The following is a 24,322-nucleotide window of genomic DNA, read 5'->3' on the forward strand; positions in this document are numbered from 1 at the left end:
CAGGTTTTAGAGGTGATGACAGAATTATAGTGTTAAGGTAGTGTTATGGCCAGGGCTCAGTGATGCCAACTTATACCCTCTTTCTCCTGACCTTCTCCACAGGCACAACACAGGCACCCAGCCACGGCTACTCTCCTCCCTGTGTTATTAATGAGAGGCTTAACCACAAGGGATAATGGCTGATGGGAAACAATGATCCACTTCATTGATTAGGTTCCCAATATCGTAATCATCAAAATCCTTGATGCAAAGCTCTCTGGTATTTTGGCTGGAAACAGGATTTAAGTTTAAGCCCTAAGGGAAGAGGGGAGTTTCTTAAATCTTACCACCAAATGATGTAATTTGCATACCCAAGGGCATCCTTTCTATCAACAAATTAGACAAAAAAGATAATAGAAAAATCTAGCCTAGGGGAACACTCAGAGGGCAGTAGGTTAACTAACCCACCCTAGGCAGATAGGAAATGAAATGAGAGAGCTGAAGATTGGATTTCCTGAAGATATACAGCTTCCCTCCCTCTTCCTAGCTTCCTCAGAATGGGTCAGAGGAAGATCCAGGAGTGTCTGACCTGGTAACATAATTTTTTAAAGAAATATCTTCCCCTTCACCACCATCATTTATAAATGTGGTCCAAATGGTACTTTGGCATCTTAGATTAGTTTTCTAGAAAAGGAGGAATGTGGAAATAGAGTAAGAGTTTTCCCTTTTCTCCTGTCCACGATAATAATAATATACTGTCAGGGCAGAGTAAAACTTAGAAGTAATTTAATTCACATTTTTCACATGCCAAAACACACTAATTTCTCTTTGCATTTATAACAAATTAAAATGATTAGTGTTTATATTTTATATATATATGTATATGGTAATTTGATTCCTTCAAATCTCCCTGTTGTCCTTTTCTGTTTAAATCTCTCCATTGTTCTTTTTGGTTTAAATAACATTTCTTAAATCATATTTGCAATAAAAACAGATATTAAAACCTAGTTTTACAGTTGGACACATTAAAGGAAAGTGTGTGTCTTCATAGATAAAGTGTAAAATTTATATAAGTTCCTATCATATGACAAGCAATGAGCCAGGCACCTTACACTCAAATACTGGTGCTTGTTTTGTTTTTTTGTTCCTTACTTAAAGTCCAGAGTAATCAGATTGCAGATCTAGAAGTTTCTGACTACAAACCTAAGAACCAGTCCAGACTTTTTTTTCCCTTCTATGAGGATCTTCAAATGCCACAGTTTTGAGATTTTCTTATGTACTATTGGATCCATATAATTTAATTTATTGCTGGACACACAGTTTGATTTAACAACCAGATAAATTAGAATTATTTTGTCTTTTGAGACCACAGTTTATGAAATTCTGGTTCTCAACTTCTGGAGAAGTACCACTGTCCCAGTGGAAGGAATCTGAGGTTATAGAATTTATGAGACCTTGGCTCCAAAACTCATTTTCTCAGATTCTGGCCTCTCTGGGCCTCAATTTTATAACCTGGAACAAAGGGGAAAATGCCTGCCTTGACTACCCTCCAGTGCTACTTCAAGAATGAAAATGAAATAGATATGAAGGGATGTTGAAAACATCAAATAACAATGAGGAAGTAAGGCATTGTTGTTTGAGAGTCCTAATTCTTTACAACAAAAAATATTAACCCTTAAATAAGTTTATTCCTAAGGAATCTCTGTCTCGTTCTATGGATAGATATATATCTATATATTTATATCTATATAATATCTCTATATAATTTTTTGCCAAGAAATTGTCAGTGTGCTTTTTGCCAGACATAAACATACTCTGGCTTAAAAAAAATTTTTTTTTAAACTATCTTTCTATATGTTACTAAGAAGATCAATTCTTTGTATAAGAAACACTAGCAGAATGAAGTGCTCTCCTGTGTCTCTGTCGTAGAGCAGGTAAAATTTTTGATGAAACTGGTATAGTTTTTGATGGTGGACTGTTCTGAAATTTAAAAATTGGACTGTTCTCTGTGGGGATCCTCAGACTACTCAAATGCATACAGAAACCTTCATTAAACAAAAATTAGGTTTTCTGGAGGTATTTTCTTTTTTCCCAAGGAAAATAACATCATTTCGACTAGCATTTCCATTGGTCTTACATTTGCATAATGTTGATGTTGGGAGAGCTGTATTTTGATGCCTATGGTGACTTTAGTCAACTGTTTTTTCATATTGCACAATTTCATTTTTTCTGTGCATCAGAAAATCTGTTGATAAGTGCTTATTTTTCTAAATGATTAACTCAAAAGGCAATTTAATTTGCTATCTCTATTAGGCTATTATCTAGACCACGCATTTTTGCCGGCGTCCTGTTCACAGTGTCTAACAGTAAGCTGCTTTTATTTATTTTTATTTTTGACTGGTTGAATTAACTTGCTGCATTCTGTCTTGTGAATTGTTTCATTTCAAGTAAGACAGACACAGTTCATCAACCTGGCCTTACTTGTCTTCATTCACGGGATTTTCCTCTAATAATAGACGGGGATGAGCTGTGTCTGCATGTGTCTCTCTAGCTTAATTTTGTGTAATTCATTTTACTATTTCATACGGAAGTCATTTATAAATTTTGAGAATATCTGTCCTGAAGAAAATATTATTTGAGGGCCTTCCGTGGAAAAGAAAGGCCTTCTTTTGTTCCATTCCACAAAATGAGATCAGAGTAACTGAGCTGCTCTGCATGCCACACAAGTGAGCTGGTCCACTTGCCTCAAAGCCAGTGGACGTGGAAGGATCTAATTGCTCTTCCACCAATGGCATTAGTGACATGGATAAAACATTCCCATCTAATATTTTAGACATGGAAGGGACTTTGGAAATACTGGAAGATAGTGGCCTTGTGAAGTACAGTGTTCAATTTTTACACATATCACAAACCTTACTTTTCCAAAGTAAGAACATAGCTTCTTTTTAAAAATTATACTTGAGTTCATCATATTTCAGTTCAATTTAATCTCATTTCTCCAATGTTATGTCTTTAGTAGAGGAGAGGCATCATTCTTTTATAGAGTCATAGGAAGTAACCATATATTCTCTGTTACCAATGGTGGCTGTAAAATAATTCTAGATAGATAAATATCTACTCAGCTTTTTAAAGTCACAAGTGAGGTGAATACTTGAGGTTTCTGTGAAACCCTCTTGGAAGGTTTCACATTAATCTTTTAAAATTGTAAGGGCTGCTAAAAAGGGACCCCTGCAGTCAGGCAGCCACATCTCAGGTGGAATAAATAAGTCCATTTACTCCTGTCTTTCATCCTAGATTCTGTTCTCGGGCCTATTAATCATCCTTTCCGAGATCTCTCTAGGACCCCATGAAGATTTAACAAGGGTTAATTTTAGATAACATGAGTGTGAAACACATTCTCATCCTGAGGTTTTTAAATGATAAAGCTTTCATAGGACTCTTTTGCAAGGAAAACGTATCGTAGCACGGAAAAGTTAGCAAAATATAGATGGACTATAATGTTCCTTAAGAGTAAATACAACAGAAAGCAAGTAGGCAAAATTCTTGTGAAAAATCTTAAATTGTAGAAGATAAAAGACAAGACATTTTGGAACTGAGATTTCCTGAACAAGTTAGTATTTTAGTATCTTTTAAAAATACCTTTTACACCTATTTTCAATATCTTTATTTTTGTCTGTTTCTTCTTACTAAATTATAGCTTAAGACTTAGGTGGTGGATGATTACTCTAGGCAAAATAGTCAAGATCTCACGTGGTTTGTTTATAAACTGGCTTCCCATCAGAACTTCTGCTGTGCCTGGAATTCCAGCCCCAGAAAGTAGGCGTCTCATCCTTTCTTCACTGAAAGTGCTCTGTTCTAATGCCAGTGGGACCAGAAGTAGAACACTTTTAGCCACTTTTAATTAACGATAAATATCCAGGAACTGCTTGTTATGCAGCCACTATCTGAGAAGAAATGCGAAGTAAGTTTCACTCCTGATAAATAGGCTGAGTTTAGGCACCTGAGTCCTGATCCCTGCAGAGCAAACTGTAGGTGTAGGGAGGGTAAAGGAGCAGTTCTTGGAAGCTGTGTTGAGAAGCATCTATCTAATTAGCTTTTAAAAAGTCCAAAAGTTGACAACTCTGGTAAAATGTTAAAAACTGGCAAACCTGCATAAATGATGTAGGGGGCTCTTTCAATTATTCTTGTAAACTTGAAATTATTTCCAAAGAAAAAGTTAAAAAAAAATTACAAGAGATGTTAGCAGAGGAAGTTGAAGAATTAAAATGGGACTTGGCCTAAACTTTCATTTCAACCTGTAGTCAAGTTTTGAATGATTTCATCACCTTTCTGATGAGCTTTGCCTGCACCAAATTCCAAATCTTAACACATTGTTACCAAGCAAGAGCTCCCAGCCTGATGTGCATAGAAGCCAATACTATGACACTGTTTTTGAGAAAGGAAAGAGCTTTATTGCGATGTTGACCGGCAGGGAGACAGGCAGGGCTCAATTCTGTCTCTCAGATCCAAGGTTGGGGAGAAATTTAAGGGGTTAGGTGAATTTCAAACTTGGAAGCTGATTGGCTAGTCTCAAATTACTTGTGCTGCTGGGAGCCGGATTTTCCTTATTGAAGGACTTCTCACTTCATAAAGGGCACCAGTGGCAACATTTCTATTCTTTGAGGTCAGTAGACTGAAGATTCTTGGTTGTAGGGTCAGCCTGGAGGCGTGGGTTCCTGTCTTACACATGCGCACTGCTGTCTCTGTAAAATAACTGCAGGTTTGATTAATCAACAACCTGATTTAAGGGAGCAAAACCAATTTAAGCTGGTCAAAGTTTTACATGCTGTTTCAATGTCAGTTGAGGGCAGCTTGATATAGTGTTTAAACATGTGGACTTAGGCTGCTTGGATGTGAAACCCCACTTTTGCCAACTACAAGCTGGGTGACCGTGAAGTCTGTTATTTACTCTCTGTTAATCACTTTCCTCAGCTGTAAAGTGGGAATGACAATAGTGTCTAGTTTCCAAGGTTGTCCCTAGAATGGAATGATTTAACATTCATACAGTGCTTAAAACCATGGCTGCTGCAGCTCTATAGATGTCTGTTAAGATTGATACTAATCATCGAACATTTTAACTTTAAAACAGTAATTTTCCAGTGACAGGAAAGAAGGGAGGACAGATTATAATCAACTGAGGCGAGGGAGGGCATTTTCAAACTGTCAAGGATCATAGCAATACTTTTCCTGCCCTGCCCTGTCTGAGGGTCGCTGGTCAAGGAAGTAACCACAGTGTCATTGCCCTTAGGTGTGCTGGGTTGCAAAGAGGTTTTGTAAATCATTGCTTTAGAGATGCCTGGCTAGGAGGTACCTCTATCCTTTATTTCCTTAAATGGAAAATTTCAGTTCAAATGAGTGCTAACAAAGTGAGATGATGTTATCTGGAATCAAGTCTATTTATCCTTTTAACCCATTTCACGCTTGTCAAAGCTTCCTTATAGCACTGTTTTAGAGTTTCAAAGACCATTTATATGACATAAAGCCTTGACATCCAAGTGGGGTTCCTAGGGCAGTCTCAGTAGCACTGAGAGCTTGCTAGAAATGCAGAATTTTAGCTCCCTTCTACCCCAGACCTACTGAATGAGAATCTATTTTTAACAAGAACCCTAAGTGATTGCCTTGCACACTCAGGTTTGAGGAGCCTCGTAGAATCACTGCCTTGTTCCTAGAGCAGCGTGGAAAATCCAGAAGTGACATCTGGTTCTCCCCTTCCCCTACCTACCCTCTCAGGGCTTCTCTAGAAAATCCTGTTGTGTTGTGCTGTCTGTGCCCTTGAGCAGACCTGTGCTCTGCACTCCGCCTGAATGGTCAATAGTCACATAACTAATTTGAATAATTCTCAAAATATGCAAGTATAGGCAAGCTACTGTAAGCCGAGTGTGGCTGGAAACCGTGCAATGTGAGAGGTCAAAAGATATGATGATAGTTCACTTAATCTCAAATTCATGTGAGCAAGCATCAGGTAACTGCAAAATGTTTGCATTTTGTTTTATTACTTACCTGTAGTCCCATGCAGATTATCATCCAATATGCAAGGTCAATTAAGTTCTCAGTTCTGTTATGGAAAAAGTGCTGAAGCAGTTAGAATTTCTAACTCAGAAAATCAATGCAATTGATGGGCTTTATTTCTAAAAGGAGCCACTCCCTTGCCTGTATATTTGCATATTGATTAGCTCCTTTCCATGAACATTTTGATCTTTTAATTAGGTTTCCAGTGTTTTCAGTCACTGGATTAACGACCCATGTCCTGTTCACTCCTCCAGGAGTGTGAGAGTTTGTTTAAAATTCCATTTTGCAAAAATCCTACATGGTGAAAGCGTTTGCAATCATCCTACCCACTGCAGCTATTTTATTTCTGGAATATACTCAGCTGATTTATGGCCTAGAAGCAGGATCTTACTTGAGGGTGTACCAAAAGAAGCTTGCACTGCAGGGACATGGGAATGCCTCTCCATAGTGTATTTTCTCTCTTTAGTGGTTGCTTGTTGTGGAAACTTGCTCACTGAAATTTTTCTATCTGTAGCTACATACATATACATGTATATACTCATAGTTCTGTCATTCTATCTTTTGGTTTGTGTTACTTTTATAAGTGAATATGTTTGTTAAATAGGTGAATAAACCAGTGAAAAGCCATTACCATTGACAATTATTTTAAAAAAAGAAAATAAATGTTCTGTAAGTTTAGAAAATAGACCCTTGGATCTATTCTTGGAGGATAAGAAATGGAAGCATCTGATCCTCAAATGTGCAAAAAAGAGTCTTTCCGTCTGTGCCCATCACCTGCTGAGAAGGGACGCACCGTGTTGCCCTCAGACCTCAGTGGTGTGCCGCTCACTCCAGCTCCACCCAGCATGGCACTGATCCCTGTGATTTGGGGCGCTTCTTCTGAGAAGATTGCTCTGCACCTTCCTCAGATTTTCTTTTTTGTGGGTAGCTTTTGCCTCAGGCCTCTGGGAGATTTCTAGCTATTTTCATTGTTATTAAATTGTAAAGAAAATTATGTCTACTGAGAACAGAAACATGAGTCACTGACAATGTTAAGAGTACCAGGTAGAAAACACAGTTATAGGTCTGATAATAGGTAAGAAAAGGATCACCTAGTGTAAAAAAAGGGAGATAGAATGATATCGTGGCCAAGACTGAAGTTTTGGAATCAAGCATATTGGGTTAAAATTCTGGCTCTACTACTTCTAGTGGTTTGAACTTACTAGTTGCCCTTTCTTGTAAACTTTGTTTGGGAATAATTTCCGGCATATATATATATATAACTAAACTTCGAAAAATTATTGAAAGAGTTCCCGTATAGCTTTCACCAAGCTTCCCAAAATGCTAACATCTTACATACTCACGGTAGAATTATCAATACCAAGAAATTAATGTTGGTGTGATACTCTAATCTATAGGTCTTATTCACATTTTGCGAATTGTCCCCAAAACATTCTTATTCCTATCCAGAATCCAATCTAGGACCCACATTGCATTTATTTATCAAATCTCCTAGTCTCATCTCCTCCAGTCTATGACAGGTTCTCCGTCTTTCTTTATCTTTCATGAACTTGACATTTTGAAGAGCCTTTGCCAGTTTGTACAATGATCCAAATTTGGGGTTTGTTGCTTCTTCGTGATTAAACACAGGTCTCTATTGTTGGCAAGAATACCAGGGGAGGCGCTTTCCTGAAGGTCCAGTGGTTAAGACGCAGGCTTTCACTGCTGTGGACCCGGGTTCAGTGCCTGGTCGGGCAACTAAGATTCCACAAGGCTCACGGTATAGGAGAAAGAAAAAAAAAAGGAATACCCAGAGAATGGTATTTTGTCCTTCTTCGTGCATACATCAGGAGGTACATAATGTCAATATGTCTTCTTACTGCTGATGTTAACTTTGATCACTGGCTTAAGGTGATGCCTGCCAGATTTTGTTCCTTCACTGTAAACTTACTATTTTTCTTTTTGTAATTATCTAGTATCTTTTGGAGAGATACCTTGTGCATACAAACATCTTCTTTCTTGTCATACTTTCACCTAATTTTAGCATTCATACTTACTAAATGCAGGCAAAATACTTAGTATAATGCTTGATATATTAAATGCTAGTTCCATTCTCCTAACACCAGTAAATACAGTAATTATGATTATTTCAATATAACGAAAATGAGGACATTATAACATTGCTGAGGAACATAATGTCTAATTGTGATATGATTCTATTAGAAAAGCAATTTCCCTGCATTGATATTAGAAACGTACATCAAATCATTTCCATCTTCTTGTTAGGAATCAGGGAGCTATTTTTCTTCAGGAGACTAGTTTTAAGGAACTTTTGCTATGCTAGACACTTCAGACAATACGATATTAACTATCATTGACTCCATTGATTCAGTGCTTATGAAGGTTATTTGGTCATTTGATCCTTAAAATAACCCTTTAAAGAAATGTGTTGACTACAGATGAACGTACTGCGCCTTGAAGAGGTTAAATGATTTATGAAATCACACAGCTACTAAGTACCAAAGCTGGGATGTAATTTCAAGTCTGTCTGACTCCAAAACCATGCTAGATCATTCAAAAATTAGAAAAGAACCATTGAAAATTTAAAAATAAAGTTCCATCTAGTTCCACTAAAGGAAGATTTTAAAATTTGTGTCTGTGGTTAACAAAGAGCTGCAATAATCTATTCTAAGCATTTTTGGGTGAATGAATTTTATGCAGACCTTATTCAGGGTCAAGAAAATCAAATTGTTTTGTGCATTCTGGAAGACTATATCACATACCAATTAAGAAATTAAATTTATTCATAGTTATACATAAAAAGTTATCTAATAGGAAGGATTATTCAATCATTTTTTATTTATTAGAGATATAAATATTACTGGAAATAAGATCATTTATTCAGGTATTTCGATGAAAGCCAGTAGTATCACTAGAAAGATACATGTGAATAAAACAAAATGTATTTTTCTTAACATTTGCATCTCCTCTCAAAGTTAATATTTGGCATAAATAAACTGAAAATATGACTCCAGTTTACTTTGTCTAATTTTTGAACTTCTTTTTGGAAAAAATAACACATCTGACTTTGTCAATCATCATCATAACCGTGGTCATCCCACCTATTTGACAGTTTCAGGATACAAATATGTGCCCCACAAATGTGAAATGATTTGAATGATTAAAAATAGAATGTTAAAATATATGTATAGAAATTAATGATTAGGGACTTCCCTGGTGGCACAATGGTTAAGAATCCGCCTGCCAATGCAGGGGACATAGGTTTGAGCCCTGGTCTGGGAAGATCCCACGTGCCGCAGAGCAGCTAAGCCCGTGCACCACAACTACTGAAGCCCATGCACCACAATGAAGAGTAGCCCCCACTCACTGCAATTGAGAAAGCCCACGTGCAGCAACAGACCCAACACAGCCAATAAATAAATAAAATAAATAAATAAATTTTTTAAAAGAAATTAATGATTAATCCATCAATTTATTCTTAAATAAATGGATACTGCCTATATTCTCTGGACGCTTTGCTGTCATGAACTCACGAGATCAGCAATTACAAAAAGATTAGTTGCTACTAATTTTTTCCCCACAAGCAGCTTTCATCAAGATTATACCTTATAAAGATGAAATAAAGGCTGGGAGAACCAGAAAAGTGTAGAAGCTGTCTTAAAACAAAAGGCAGTTTTTATTAATGATGTTTTAAATGGGTTTTAGGGTTATACATGTGCCCACTCCAGATTCTTTAACTGTTATTAGGAGGTTTCTGTCTTCAAGGTCTCCTAGGCATTGACTAATTAATTTATCTTTGTAATACCGCTGAGAAATAAACAAACAAAACTAGAATAGTATTTATGTAAGATTATAATTCTTGTGTTATTAGAAAGGAATTAGCAGAGATCATAATAATAGTCAGAAACCAGATGGCAATAGGCATAAGGAAAATATGTAAAAGAGGCAGTAAGAGGTGTGGACATACTTAGAAATCTATGAATATGGCCCTAATTTCCTCTATAGTCTGTTCCCAGCAGTGATTCCATGGGGCATGTTGTGGGGGGTGGAGCATGATGTGGTTTTAAAAGTCACAGTCGTACATGGCTGTACCTGCCATAAATTTGCAACAGACTACCTAGAATCTATTTATATACTTCTACAAACCTTACAAAGCATGCTTCATAAATTTCTTCTCCCCCATATGTTACTTCCTATGCTTGTCTCAAAATTATGATACCCCTCCTTTCAAATAGTTAGCTTTCTGCAGAGCGTAAGGAGTTAGCAAACTGAATTGATCTTATATATGGCATACACGCTTTTTACAATTTCACTTCTGAGTTTTTATTTTATATTTTGCCCAGACTGTTAATTAAGCTATTGTGTCTTCACATGACAATTTTCCTAAACTCTTCTTCATTTTATGTTAGATATTTCTTGTGGGATGAGATCCGGGATAGGAAAATGTTCACCATTTGTGTCATGTACATCAATTGTCAACTAAATTTCAGTATTATGTTTCTTCTTGTTTACAGTGGCTTTTTGTGACAATGTCCAGGGTTCTATTACCCTTTCTGATTGCAGAAGAGTCCTTTATTGCATATATGATTTTGTTTTTTATTAATTTTTTAACTATGTAGTTAAAGAATATGTAATTTATTAGTGACACAGCAAGCCTTCTCACACCGAACCAAAATAGTTCTTCTTCCTGTGTCATTGTCTCAGTTGGTAGATTATGGGCACCAGTCAACCAGCTAAAAACCTGTCCTTTATTCTAGACTGCTCTTCTCCACTCCCAACTTTTATGTCCAGTTAATCATGATCCTTCCAATTTTACTTCCTATATATATTTTCACCCATCCTTCCATTCCCATGCCTTCAGGCCTCATCAGCTAGCTTCTGGTAATTACTTTTAAAGATTTTCTGTGCCATCTCCTCTGGGTTAGGTGTCCCCCCTAGGTCCTTACTCTGCCCCTGCCTGGCCTATTTGTTTATCCTTCCGTGTTGCTCTCCTGCACCACCTTCTGCACTCCTCGAAGGAAGAAACTGGGTGGGACTTACTGTTTGATGCCCAGCCCTGGATTTAGTGCCTGGTATACATAAGGTGTTGAGTAAATTATTTTTGACTGCATGAATAAATGAATGAACAAATAAAACTTTCCTTTAGGTCCCCCCAATGCCTGTTTTATATGCCATACTGAGACAGAATAATGATCCAATTACCCAGGGGTAATTATATTGAATATATAATAATTTAGCTTCAAAGTGCTTCATGAAATTCTAATGCTTAATCATTTTTGTTAATGTTTTAGTAGTGTGTGTGTGTGTGTGTGTGTGTTTTAAGGAAGGATGATAATTTTCAAAAATTTGCCCTGAAGTGTGACACTTCTTATCACTTTATTTTTAATGTCTCAGTAGTTAAGAGCATTGCCTTTGTCGTCTTTCAAATCTGGGTTCAATTTTGGTCTCCCACTTGGGCCATTCTTAACCACTCTGATGCTGAGTTACTTTCACCTTGAAGCAGTTAGAATCTGAACACCATGCAATTGTTTCATGTGTACATGTGTAGAGAGAGAATGCTAGGTGAGATACAGTGGGAAGTATAACTTGAGCTAAGAAGTCACGATAGGACTCTGAGGCTGTGACACTTAGTGGTCCCTCTTGATGCTTTGCCCCATATCCCTTCTGCTCCCTGAGTTCACCTGAAACTGTGGGAGGCAATTTCTAATATACTAGCAACTTCCCAAATCAGGTGCTGTGTCTCTCTTTCTGCCTGAGGGTAAGCAAGGGTAATCCTGGGGAAATGGGGAGTCAGCTGCCCACCTTTGATCACAAGAGATGGGAGTTGATGAGTAAGTATCCTGGCCTCCTAACCTCCAATGAGATGATTCTGAGGCATATTTTCCCTACTTTTTCTCAGAGGGTCTCCAAGGGGAGACCTGGCTATAGTGGTAACATATCCAATAACTGTTACTGGCTTTTCTCTTTCCCTTGTCTCACTTATTCTGGAATTGAGATGCCAAAGAGCTGTAAATTTTACCAATATGCTCGTAAGCATGGAAGTAAATTAGAATGACGGAGAACAATATACTACAGCAAGTGCCTGTATGAAGTTATGTCTGATGTCTTCTCTGAGATATATGATTTTGCCACTGAACCTTTTATTTTAGGGTTATTAGTAACCACTCATTTCAGTTAGTGCAGTGAAAATAGGTTTTGTTGTTCCCATTAGTCAGCATAAAATAAAAATGAAGTTAAACCCTTTCTGAAGATGCAGCTTTCATTAAAAAGGGGGAAAAAGAACCTAATTGAAAGTCACTGTAAATTTTGAATGATTAATATCATGCCAAAAAAGTCATTAGAAATCTCTGATGGATATAAAAAAGCAATCATTTGCACAATTGGAAATAGCTAAATTTAATCTAGCTATACTTCTCTATCTTTTTAATTTGTATATTGGGAGAGATATGATATAGAAATTGTTGAATTTTAACATAATAGCCTTTTACTGTATATGGTTTGTACACGCTATTGGGCTCTAGATTAGCCAATTAATTTCCCTATGGATCCTTTTATTTCAAGTTGATCATCTTTGTTATAGCTCACTGTTTTCCTTGTTTCTTGCCTAATAATAATATATCTGGTTCATATCATTTCAAACATACAAATGTCGACTTAAAAAAAAATGCACAGCATGAGAGTTGCAAGTTGAGTTTATTTGGGGCAAAATTAGGACTTTTTTTTTTTCCAAGAGAGGCAAAAAGCAATACTTTATAAAGTGGGGTAAGAACAAAAGGTTAACAAGATGATGTTGGTTACCTGAAGTAAAATTTGCTGTCTTCTTAAAGACTTTTATAGTGCATCCATTTGATATCTTGTAGTGACCAATGGTATTTAGCTTGGTTATTCCATCTTCAAGAATCACAGAGGAGCTGTCAATATCCAGAAGTTCTTTGTGTCATGTGCCCACTTAAAGCCTAATTGAGACAGAATCCCAGATAGCTCTGAGAAACTATTCCATAGAGGCAGGGGGAAGATTAGTATGTATGTATTCTTGGTAAAGGAGGAGTACATGCAATCAAACACATATTTTTTAGGGGGTTTCTGCTTGTCACAAGGAGCAGACATCACCATGTAGGGATTTAGCGCTTTTCTAGATATGAGAAGATGCAAGGGTTGGGCTCATAAAATCAGCTCCTGAAAACATCTGACTATCTGAAGACCTGTTCCGCCCATCCTCCAAAGGACAGAGTGCGTAATTCCTGGTCTCCACCCTGAATTCCCTTCAGGGGATGTGGAAGGTCAGTAGCTACAGCAGCACAAAGTGATTTAATTCTTGTACAGGCAGATGGCAAGTTCCAATGTATAGTTGACACAAAAAAATCTAGGGTTTTTTTTTGTTTGTTTTGCTTTGTTGTGTCTTGTTTTTGTTCTCTTACTATATACATAAAATAATAAGATATAAGTATATATACCCAAAGCTTCAGATTCTTTTTTAGAAAAAAGAGGGGCAAAATTTATGAACTTTCTTCCTAAGTCTCTTCAGTTTTTCTCTCTACAAAGTAAAAGCAGCTTTCTAGTAACTAGCATTTTTTATTCTTTGACTCTGTGCTTTTAAATGTGTACATAAAACAGTTGACCCTTGAACAACACTAGGGGTTAGGGCTGCCAGTCCCCACCCAGTTGAAAATCCACACACTGGTATCTCTGCCTCAAAAACAAAGAAATTGACAAATTACTCACCCAAGGGCTGGGTAACATCAGGACTCAAACCCTAGTTCTTTTAATTTCATGTATTGTGATCTCTAATCAAACTTTTCTCAACACTTCAATAATTTAAAGATCTGTAAAATGAAAACAAAAACACGGTATTTATTTGGGAAAAATGCCTCATATGTGGAACCAACCAACGTAGTTCAAACCCGTGTTGTTCACGGGTCATCTGAACCTGGAGTGTTTATCACATCTAAAAAATAAAAATATCTGCAGGTCTAGATATGTAGGTGCAAAATATCTTGTTCCATAAAACTGCCTTTTGTTCTGGGATGTACAGAAGTTAAGTTGAATATACAATTGTGTAAAATAAAATATTTTTTATTTTTTATTCAGTGAAACTTGACAGATAACATGCTTTACTATTTTGGAGAAGATTAATCAAACTAAAGAGAATAAATTGTCCTAAGATAAATTGCTCATCATGACGGCTGACCTACTTTGTGGGGACAACTGAAAGGCAGTGGTGATGTTAGAGAGAATACCCTGATTCAGAGCTGAAGCTTCTAGGTTCCCTTCATAAGTGAACAACAGATCAACAGGTCATAACAGCCCAACGAATACAGTTTTCACATACTTTAAACATTTCGTTACAGGGGAAAAAATCTTTCCATTCAGGATTCAGTTTCTAAAAGTCAGCTACAATAACAGTGGTGCAAAGTAGAAACATCAATTTTTTTTTTTTTTTAGGTGGAAGGCTCTTCATTTTACATTTACTATTATGCACATTATTGATTTACTTTTCTGGTTGTTGTTCCTTGCAGAGAGTGAATCTGTCCTTCGATTTTCCATTTTATGGCCATTTCCTACGTGAAATCACTGTGGCAACTGGGGGTAAGTGGTTTTCTACCCATTCATTCTAAATAATCTACAGTTTCACTATAGTTATTATTTTTTATCTACTCGGTATTTCAAAAGGGACACTTATTGGGAAAACCATTGTCTTCTCTCACAAAGTCATGGGTATAAGTAAAACCCAAGAAAGAGTATAGCTATTGGGAAAACTTTTCTGCCGAAAAAAACGTGATTATAATTTTCAGCTTAGATTCATCGCTGCTTTCTTTCCAAGTTTTAATTCATTTTTCATAGTATGGAAGACTGCATGAAAGGAACAAGCTAGAAAGAAAAGGTGCTTAAGGAAGCCATGGAAGTATTTTCATTTTCTTTTAATTTATATAGTTGATTGATAGATAAAAATATTTATATATATATATGCACATTCACATTCAAAATCAGATTGTATTAGCTTTAGTTATTTGGTTGCTTTTTCTCCCCTTTAATGCCACCTAAATTGACTGACAACTCATTTGAGAGTTTTAAAAATAAACACTGAAATTCAGTTTGAATTCTCTTCATTTTATTTTCCTCCACAAATTTTGGATGTTAGTTTAGAGGTTAGCAATAGCCTAGAAAGGCAATCATCATTTTTATAGTATATCCTAGGAGTCAGAAAAATTTAATCCTTGAGTGCTACTAGCAGAAATCAGCAAAATGCAAGAGAATATCGCTGCTTGCCTAACACGGAGTGGTAGACGAAAGTAGAAGAATGAGAGAAAAACATAAAAATGAAAGAATAAGTGAAGAAGTAAGTTAAAAGAAATCCATAGATATGATGAAAAGTTTGTGGATGGCCCATGCCTAAAGCACCACAGACCAGAGTCCCTTTCCTACACTGGGTTTTATTATTGGTCTTCTGGGTGGTATGGAAACCATGTTGGTCACTCTCACCATATTTCAGTATAAGACTTAGAAGATATGTAGGATTCAGAAGAAGATTTGTAATCAAAAATATCAATAAGCAAATAGAAATTCTGAGTACCATCTCTGAGCACTAGTAAATAAAGCTACCTCTGCCTTAGGATTGTGTAGCCTAGTGGACTATTAGAGAAGGTAAAGTAGAATGTGGGAATTCCTTAGAAAATATAAATGATGAAATATGGGTTTTCAGAGATGACAGAGTTCAAACATCTGTGAGAATCCTTTAAGACTTTATAGAGAAATTATTATTTAAGATATCTCCTGAAGGAAGTTATAATTTCTTTGTGTAAGGAAGGAAGAATAGGTCGCAAGGAAAAATATCTTGAATAAATACTATACAAAAGAGGAAACTGGTGGAATATGTTTGAGATAGAAAATAACTGAGTTTGAATGAAACTGGGTGTAGGTTTACAAAAAATATTAAGTTGTGAAAAGTAGGTTGGGACAATTTTATAACTGCCTCAAGAATCAATTTGAGTCAATAGTCCTTAATTAGATAAGTAATAAATTTAAGAAGCTAAATCGAGACATTTTTGTGATGCCTTAAAGTGTAAAAAGACTGAAGTTAGTACACATAATAGGAAGAATATTGCAGTAGTTTGTATGACAAATATTGAAGGCTTTGGTGATTCTGAGGCTTCAAACCAAGAGGGAGAAATGATGCTATTAGCAAAATTTACAACTCTAAGTAGGGAAAACCAATGGCTTCAGTTCAGAAACTACTATATTTTGTGTAAAAAAAGGACTATATATAAGTAGAATTTACACAAGGACTATGTCTTTATGAGCTCACCGTGTATATCTGTGCTCGGATAATGCCAGGAATTTAATAGACGTTTTAATTAATACGTTGAAGGACTGAATAAAAAGAAGAAAGGCAAATTAAATGATTGCCTCTATAAGCTGTGAATTACCTCATTTCCACTCACATCTTTAAAGTATGATATGAGCATGGTTATCTTGTAATATGAATGTTAGGCATGTTTTCTGACACTTAGTTTACCAGTGTTCCACTGAATTTTTAAAAGTGAATTATTAATCACATTTGCTCAAAGTCTGTACACACAGTGGTGAAAATATGGGTAGCTTTGCATTTTCAGTTTCTCAAATCGTTTTATCTTTAAAAGTCATGTCATTGATTCAGCCAATATGATGTAAGATTTCTCTTAGCTGAGTTGGTAGGAAAAAACCCAAACAGATGGCTATATCATGTTTACTGCTAAAAAGTACCATTTTTCTTTGAAAAGATCCTCAAAATAAGTGAAAAATCTGGTGTCTTGAATGATCTCTGTCTTTGAAGAAAACACTAATGTAAAGAAATCTTTTTTATTTTTTGCTTAAGAAATGCTAGTATGGCACTTGCATATGTAAATCTATACTCTGTTTAGAGAGGGACAACTGAGATAATTTAGACAGTGACCTGGGTTTCTCCAAAATGGAACCAGAATCTCCTGTAAAAGTTTTCAGCTAAATAAATAGTTTGTCTGCACTTCCATTGTTTATTTATTCAATCAATGTTTGGTGAGCCCCTACTATGTGAAGACACAGTATGTGATACTTTGGCTTGTACAGAGAAGAATAGACTGTGGTTCCTCTGGGAGCTTAGAATCTAAGAAGAGGAAGGAGTATATGACTAAGCAATAAGACAAGGTTGACTGTGAGTGTTGGAGGAGCAGAAAGTTGCTGCAAGAGGAGATCATTCTTGTTGGGCGAATCAAGAACAGATTTGTGAAAGAGCTAACATTTCACATTGGATTTAAAGGCAGGTGGAATTTTAGTAGGCAAAGAAGCAGGTTGAAAAGAGGTGAAGAGGGAAGGGACATTCTAGACAAGAGGCTGCTGAGCTAAGTGACAGTGCTGAGCCCATGTTTGGCATATTTGGAGGGCTATCAAGTAAATCTGTTTATCTTGAGTGGAGACTCAGAGTAAGAGTCTAGTGAAGGGGAGATGGGAAGAGTGATGTAAAATACTTTGAACTTTAGACACTTGGATGATATCCAGCAAGCATAGGGTTTCTTTGAGTAAAGAACAGATCTGACCTAATCTGGCACTGGAGGGTAAAGGCAAAGAAAGAAGCAGATTTTTCAGTACTTCTGCATGGATTATAGTGCTGAAGACAGTGAAGGGCACATCAGTTGAGTTATCTAATCGTTGTGTTTGCAAAGGTTTTCAGCCAAAAGGATTCATTAGAACATAGGTGAGTAAAGCTAAGAACAGCTTGGAAGAGGACTTCTGAATCATAGATTTTCAACAGATCTTTTCTGATTAACTAGGTGTTATAAGCAGACCTGACAAATGTTCATCATCTTACAGATCTTGAAAATGTTATTAACCGTGAAAGGCTTGAAAGAAAAATAGAAACCACAAGTCAGATTAAATAAGTTGACTGAAGGCCATTGCTAATAAACCAGGAACTGGGATTTTTAAGTGGGAACACATTGGTTTCTATGAACAGAGATATTCTATTGACAGTTCTCTTTGACTGTGTCTACAAATTCCTCTTGATCCTGTTTCTATGTTGGGTTTAGGATAAAGAAAGTGAAATGTTGAAGTGTGTATTTTAAATCACAGTTCCCTTCATTCCTACCTCACTGCTTCCACATTTCCCATGCCTCCTTAAAATCTCTCTCTCCACAGAGACACTAATTTTGACTAAAATGAACTTAGACAATGTCTTGTGTTATTGCTAGGATCAATACCATTTCAAAACAGAGAGTAGTTTAAAAATACAGATATATGCATAATTTACTGCGACCCATCGTGTATGTGTATATATAATATATATATACATTTCATTGTGAGTAAAACTAAGCTTCTAGTTAAAATATAAATAAAAATCAAATATCTGGTCATTTAATTTTAAACTACAAAAATGAATCTTTGCTTATTAAGCATTTTAATTTTCAAAAGCTTCAATCACCCATACAAATAATGCACACAATAAATTGGAAATATCATCTTATTTTCTGGTTCACTGGCAGCAGAATCTGAAAGAATTTATCTTTCTATTTAAAAAATATGTCAGAATACAAATATTCCAGGCATTAAAAAACTAGTCCTCCACGCATTTTGTACAAATACTTCAATTAAAGATACCACTAGGTAGTATTGTTTGCCTGTCTCACTGCCTTTTATGTTCTTCCCATATGAATACTTTAATTGGTTCTTTTTTTAATTTGGGGCTGCTAAGGTGATCTTTTAAAAAGCTTCAAAAAGTAGATTTATGTTTGAGGATTTGATTTTTTAAATTCTTTCAACCATCACTAGTAATAATATTTTTTTCATAAGTCCATCATGGGCACTAAATATAACTAGGTTGAAAGGAAAATGGGAGATGGGAGGGAGTGGTAAATGATGGCTATTATAATAGGAGAGAGAGAAGTTGACATTATCCAGATAATTCTGGCCCCTAAATTTTAAGTGTGTAGACAGATGCTGATTCAAAATTAAAATAGTGTATGGAATTGCAAGCAAGTTGCACATGGGATTAGGAATCAAAGATGACATGAATTAAAAGGATGATGATGAACATGTATTACTTAACCTTGGTTATGTGAAAGATTTGCCCTCCTTTCCTTTCTACATGAATTTCTAATTGGAGATTTAATAAGAAAGCTGTTTAGATTTTTTTGTCAGGGTATGAAAACAGTTTTATTGAGAAGCCTACTTCATACACGTGTCTTTTCTTTTTCCAGTTTAATTGATATAATTGACATACAGCACTGTATAAGATGTCCATTTTAGTTCTGTTTTATTTTGTTTGCCACATGATAACTAATAAAATATAAAATGTTCACTAAGTAATTGTTTAATATCTGAAAAATTAACACATGGCACTAAAAAATGTCAAACAAGCAAAAGTAAAATATATACAGTCAGCCTTCCATATCCATGGGTTCCATACCCTGAGATTCAACCAACTGCAGATCAAAAATATTAAAAAAAAAAAAAATTTTTTTTTGGAAAGTTCCAAGAAGCAAAACTTGAGTTTGCTGTGAGCTGGCAACTATTTACATATCATTTACATTGTATTTACAACTATTTACATATCATTTACATTGTATTAGGCATTATACAACCTAGAGTTAATTTAAAGTATGTGGGAGGATGTGCCTAGGTAATATGCAAATACTACACCATTTTACGTGAGGGACTTGAGCATCCAGGGATTTTGGTAGGGGGTGGAGGGTGTATCCTGGAGACTGAGGAACAACTGTATTTCCTTTCTTCCTGTGCCTCCTAGTCCACTAGTACTCCTCTCAAGGGAAAAAAAAAGTTACTCTTTGAGCTATTAAATTCAGATTTACAGTAGTTTCCTATATCTTGTCAATTATCACTTGCTTTTTCCCCCTTGAAGTCTGCAATAAGAGAGTTTAAAAAAATAGTGCATGTTATTTTGATTGGGTTTCCAGGAAACATATTACCAAATCTTCTAGTTTCTTCTTTATTCTTGCTTTCAGATAGCAACATTTTAATTGTAGTCCCAAATAATATTTCATGCTTTGTAGAGGTGCTTGATTAATAACAGTTATAAAAGGCTTTCAACAGCAGAAGAGAATTAGTTATTACTCATGATGATTGATTTATAAATACCAACCCCATCATCTTTCAAGTATGTAACCTCATGTAATAGAACTTGATTGTATCCATAAACTTCCTGAATCTAATGAAAAAGTAAATGAAATTATTTTGTATTATTATTATTATCATTATATTCTTATGCGTATCTGGAGATCTGATACATGAAGGGAAGTACTGAAGGGATAGATGCTGGACAAAAGTAAATCCATTCCAATTTGGTTCACTAATTTAAAGTAACAAACTCAAGTCTCAGAGATTCCTGGACAGAAAGATAAGTTGTGTGATGTCTGCTTTGCTGTATCTGAGTGATTCTCTGGATATACCTCCTGAAAGTTCGTCTCAGCTGTCCTCCTTGATCCCCCAAACTGTCTAGGGTCCAGCGGTAGATCCAGCAAATTCACCAACATTACTGCATTTCTTTTCCCTGTGGCTTTATGAATTGCACAGTCACACGTCCCTTTGTTTCTCCTGTGTATCCACATGTCATATTTCATCAGCACTGGCTCCTTGGGGTTGGGGGTGAAGTGTAGTTGGAAACTAGAGCAGCAGGAGACCCAGAGAGGGGCCACCCAGGAGATAGACTTGAGTCAATATGAAAAATACCAGAGGCAGAAATGTGGGTAGAGAGGAGGACAATTATAGAAAAACAAAAAAGAGGGGATCTTTGGTACATGGTAGCTGAGTCCTGATTGGTGACAGGAATGGGGGAATGTTAATCAGTCAAAATGAGAGTCTGGGTAAAAAGCAGATTCTCCAGGCTCAGCCCCTTCCGTTGCCGTAACAGCCACGGAGGAGTCTGCTGATCCCTTAGTGCTGGACACTCACTTAGGAACATTTGCCTCTGGAAAGCACCATTTAGCCTTTTGTGGGTCCGGGCTTTGGGGCTTTGTTTGAAACACTGGCAAATATTTTACTTTCCTTCATAATTCAGATAAATAATAATATTACACAGATGCTCAAATACATCACCCAATTGAAAACAAAAGGCGTCTAGGTGACTCTAATTAATAAAGTGACAAAGAACAGCAACTGCTCTAACATTGTCCAGTCCTAGGAAGGGGAGAAAAGTACTCAGTGAGGCAGGATTGACTTTGACCTCTGGATATTTCAGGTATGAATTCAAAAGCGTTCTATTCATACTGAAACCAGCAATTGAAATTCATTTTCTTGAAGAAGCAGTCTGGTATCTAGGTTAAGATAAATAGACTGTTGAATAAGAGTGTGGGTCTTCATAAGTCACACCAGTCCTAGCTGTTGTGATCTTGGGCAAATTACTTAATCTCTCCTGCCTCAGTTTCCCAATCTGTAAAATAGCATAATGAAAGTTCCTAGTTCATCAGGATTTTTGTCAAGAGTTTACAAAGCAATTATATGTTATTGATACCTATTTCATAGAAAATGCTACAAAAATAGCATATATTATTATCACTATTTTTACATGTATTTTTTTCCCTTTTATTCCTTTTCAAAATACATTCTCTGTAAAGCTGTGCTTGCTTGTTAGTCTGTCTGTTGTTTCCTTTGATGGCATTGTCCATAGCTCAGGGGGTGATTAGGAGCATTAGTCTGCATTATTGCCTTTTAACATAGGGCTCTTCCATTCATGACTGGGAGGTATAAGAGTTGTAGATGACTTGGGATGTCCTCTTCATCAGCATGGATATATCTGTCATCTCTTAGTGCACTGCAGAATCTCCTCTCAAGGCCTCCCAGTGCTGTGACTCTTGAAAGTCTTACAATATTTAGCAATTTTGTAACACATGGCAGAAGAATCTTGAAATGTTTCTCTAATTATGAGATTATGGGTCATAACTGGGTAGCAGACATTATTATAATCAGCAGGCCACACATACCTTTATGCTTCTTATTCTACCCTTTGTAGAACAAGACCTGTAAGGACAAGTCATCAAAGCAAAAGTTAGTTAAGGGTACAATGATGGGGATGGGGATGGACGTTCCCCTGGTGGCATCTAGGTTGCCTTTCATAGACTTGAGATTCAATTAATTGCTAATAATTCAACTTGAAAACGTATTGAAGACCCAACTGCAAATGTAAAATTAAATATTTGTTTAGTTAAATTTATATGTGATATTTTGCCTTTGAATTAGGAGACAGATTTCTTTATGTCACCTGTTATTTTAATGCTAACCTTTATTGTCAGGATCTTTCCCTATTTTTTTTTAACACATCACAGAAAACGAGTAGGTATAATACAGAAACAACTCAGAATTGTGTTCTGACTTCAACTGATACAGCTCTGGAGCTGAGACATATTATTCAAAAGTAATAGGTCTAAATAAATATTTTGTTGGCTGTTTCTGATAGGATTATGGTAAATTTAGATTACCTTGTTGATCTGACTAGCCTGAAGGCTACAGAGAGATTTTCATTTAATCTGCTGGAATTGTTGTTCAAATGAGAGGCTTCTGCTGAAGGCAAAGAAAATGGGGGGGGGGGGGGAGCCTTTTTAATTGTTTTATTATCAATTTCCACAGCTCCTTTAAAAAACAAGCATCTTTTAGTTAATAGCTTGTAGAGAAAATCAATAGTACTTTTAGATTACTCCAGGAAAATAGAAAAAATAAAAGAATTTGGAACAATTAGATTTGGGGAAGAAAAAAAACTGTATAAGTGATAAAAAATGAAAAATTTTAATTTTTTAAAAATTGTGGTAAACATACATAGCAAAAAGATTTATCATACTATTTATGAAGTTTAGTCATTGAGCTCAGCTCTGAATATTTTTTTCTCCTGATTATTCTTTTTAAGTGGTAATCTCTTTAGATAACTTATCAGTTTCCTCCAAAATGCCTTCAAAACACAGCTTTTCCCCAAAACTTTATACCAGTGCATTCTTGTAAGCAGAGTTTACTGTTCTTAGTAGGTGGCAGAGAGAAAAAACTATTCCATTACAGAAACATTTGTGAAGGTCACAGCCCAAAGACATAGGCTCACTAAAGGCTGAGAAACTTCTAAAATTGAAACACAAAGAGAAAAAAGAATGGGAAAAAAAAATAGAACACCCAAGAACTGTGAGTTAATAGTAAAAGATATGACATACACATAATTAGAATATCAGCAGAGAGAAAAGTACAGAGCGGAAGAAATATTTGAAATGATAACAGCCAAGAACTTTCCAAAATTAATGACAGACACCAAACAAGGAAGCTCAGAGAACACCAAACAGGAAAAAAATGACAGCAGAAACCACAACTGGACATATCAGTTTCAAACTGCAAAAAAAAAAAAAACAAAGGCAAAGAGAAATTCTTGAAAGAAGTCAGAGAAAACCACACCTTACTACAAAATACCCAACCAGTGCTCCTTAAAATTGTCAAGGTCATCAAACACAAGAAAAGTCTGAGAAACTATCACAGCCAAGAGGAGTCTAGGGAGACATGATAACTACATATGATGTGAAGTCCTGGATGGAATCCTGAGATATAAAAAGGGTATTATGTAAAAATTATGGAAATGTGAATAAGGTTACTTAATAATTCAGGTAATAATTATATATCAATATCATTTCATTAATTTTGACCAAGATATGGTCATATTAATGACATTAAGTGAAGTGTTAACAGTATGAGAAACCAAGTGTGGGATATATGGAAAGACTCTGCACTGTCTTTGCAACTTTTCTCTAAATCTAAACCTAGTTATAGTAAAAAATTTATTAAAAAAAAAAAGGAAACACAAGTGGCTGCTAGATATATGGAACAATGTGTAATCATACTCCTAATAAGAGAAATGCAAATTAAAACAACAATGAGATATTATTTCCACTTGTGATTTGTAAAGATTTTTAAAAACAAGTTTTATAAAGCAATAATTTTTTTAAGGTATGAAGAAAAATGTGGTCTCTTAATTATAATCTATTAAAATATAAAATGTATAACTGTCATTTCTACTTATAAAAATGTACTCAGTAGGTGCATTCACATGGTTGTGAACTAATGTATAAGGCTATCCATTGCTAAAGATTGAAAACAACTTGAATATCTGTCAGTAAGGCTGTTCAAGTTGTGGACAGATGAAATAAATTATTATGCATTCGCAGAATGGAATACTATGTACTCTTTAAACAGAATGAATAGCTCTAAGCATCTAGTGAAAAAAGCAAGGTGCAGAACAATGTTACATACATATATGTGTGTATGTGTATGATCATGGACAGATATATTTAAACACATAAAATATCTC

At 35.7% G+C, this 24,322-nt stretch overlaps 1 protein-coding gene across 1 annotated transcript in view; it reads left to right on the forward strand.

Moving 5' to 3' along the window:
• PLXDC2 (plexin domain containing 2) overlaps nt 1–24,322 on the forward strand; it is a 400,818-nt gene that overhangs the window by 202,271 nt on the left and 174,225 nt on the right. The window contains exon 4 of the mRNA XM_057731187.1: nt 14,544–14,613. Within this exon, the coding sequence (XP_057587170.1) occupies nt 14,544–14,613 (70 nt within the window). The remainder of the gene's footprint in view (nt 1–14,543; nt 14,614–24,322) is intronic.

This window comes from Hippopotamus amphibius, chromosome 4 (genome assembly GCF_030028045.1).
Source record: "Hippopotamus amphibius kiboko isolate mHipAmp2 chromosome 4, mHipAmp2.hap2, whole genome shotgun sequence".
Classification (NCBI taxonomy): domain Eukaryota; kingdom Metazoa; phylum Chordata; class Mammalia; order Artiodactyla; family Hippopotamidae; genus Hippopotamus; species Hippopotamus amphibius.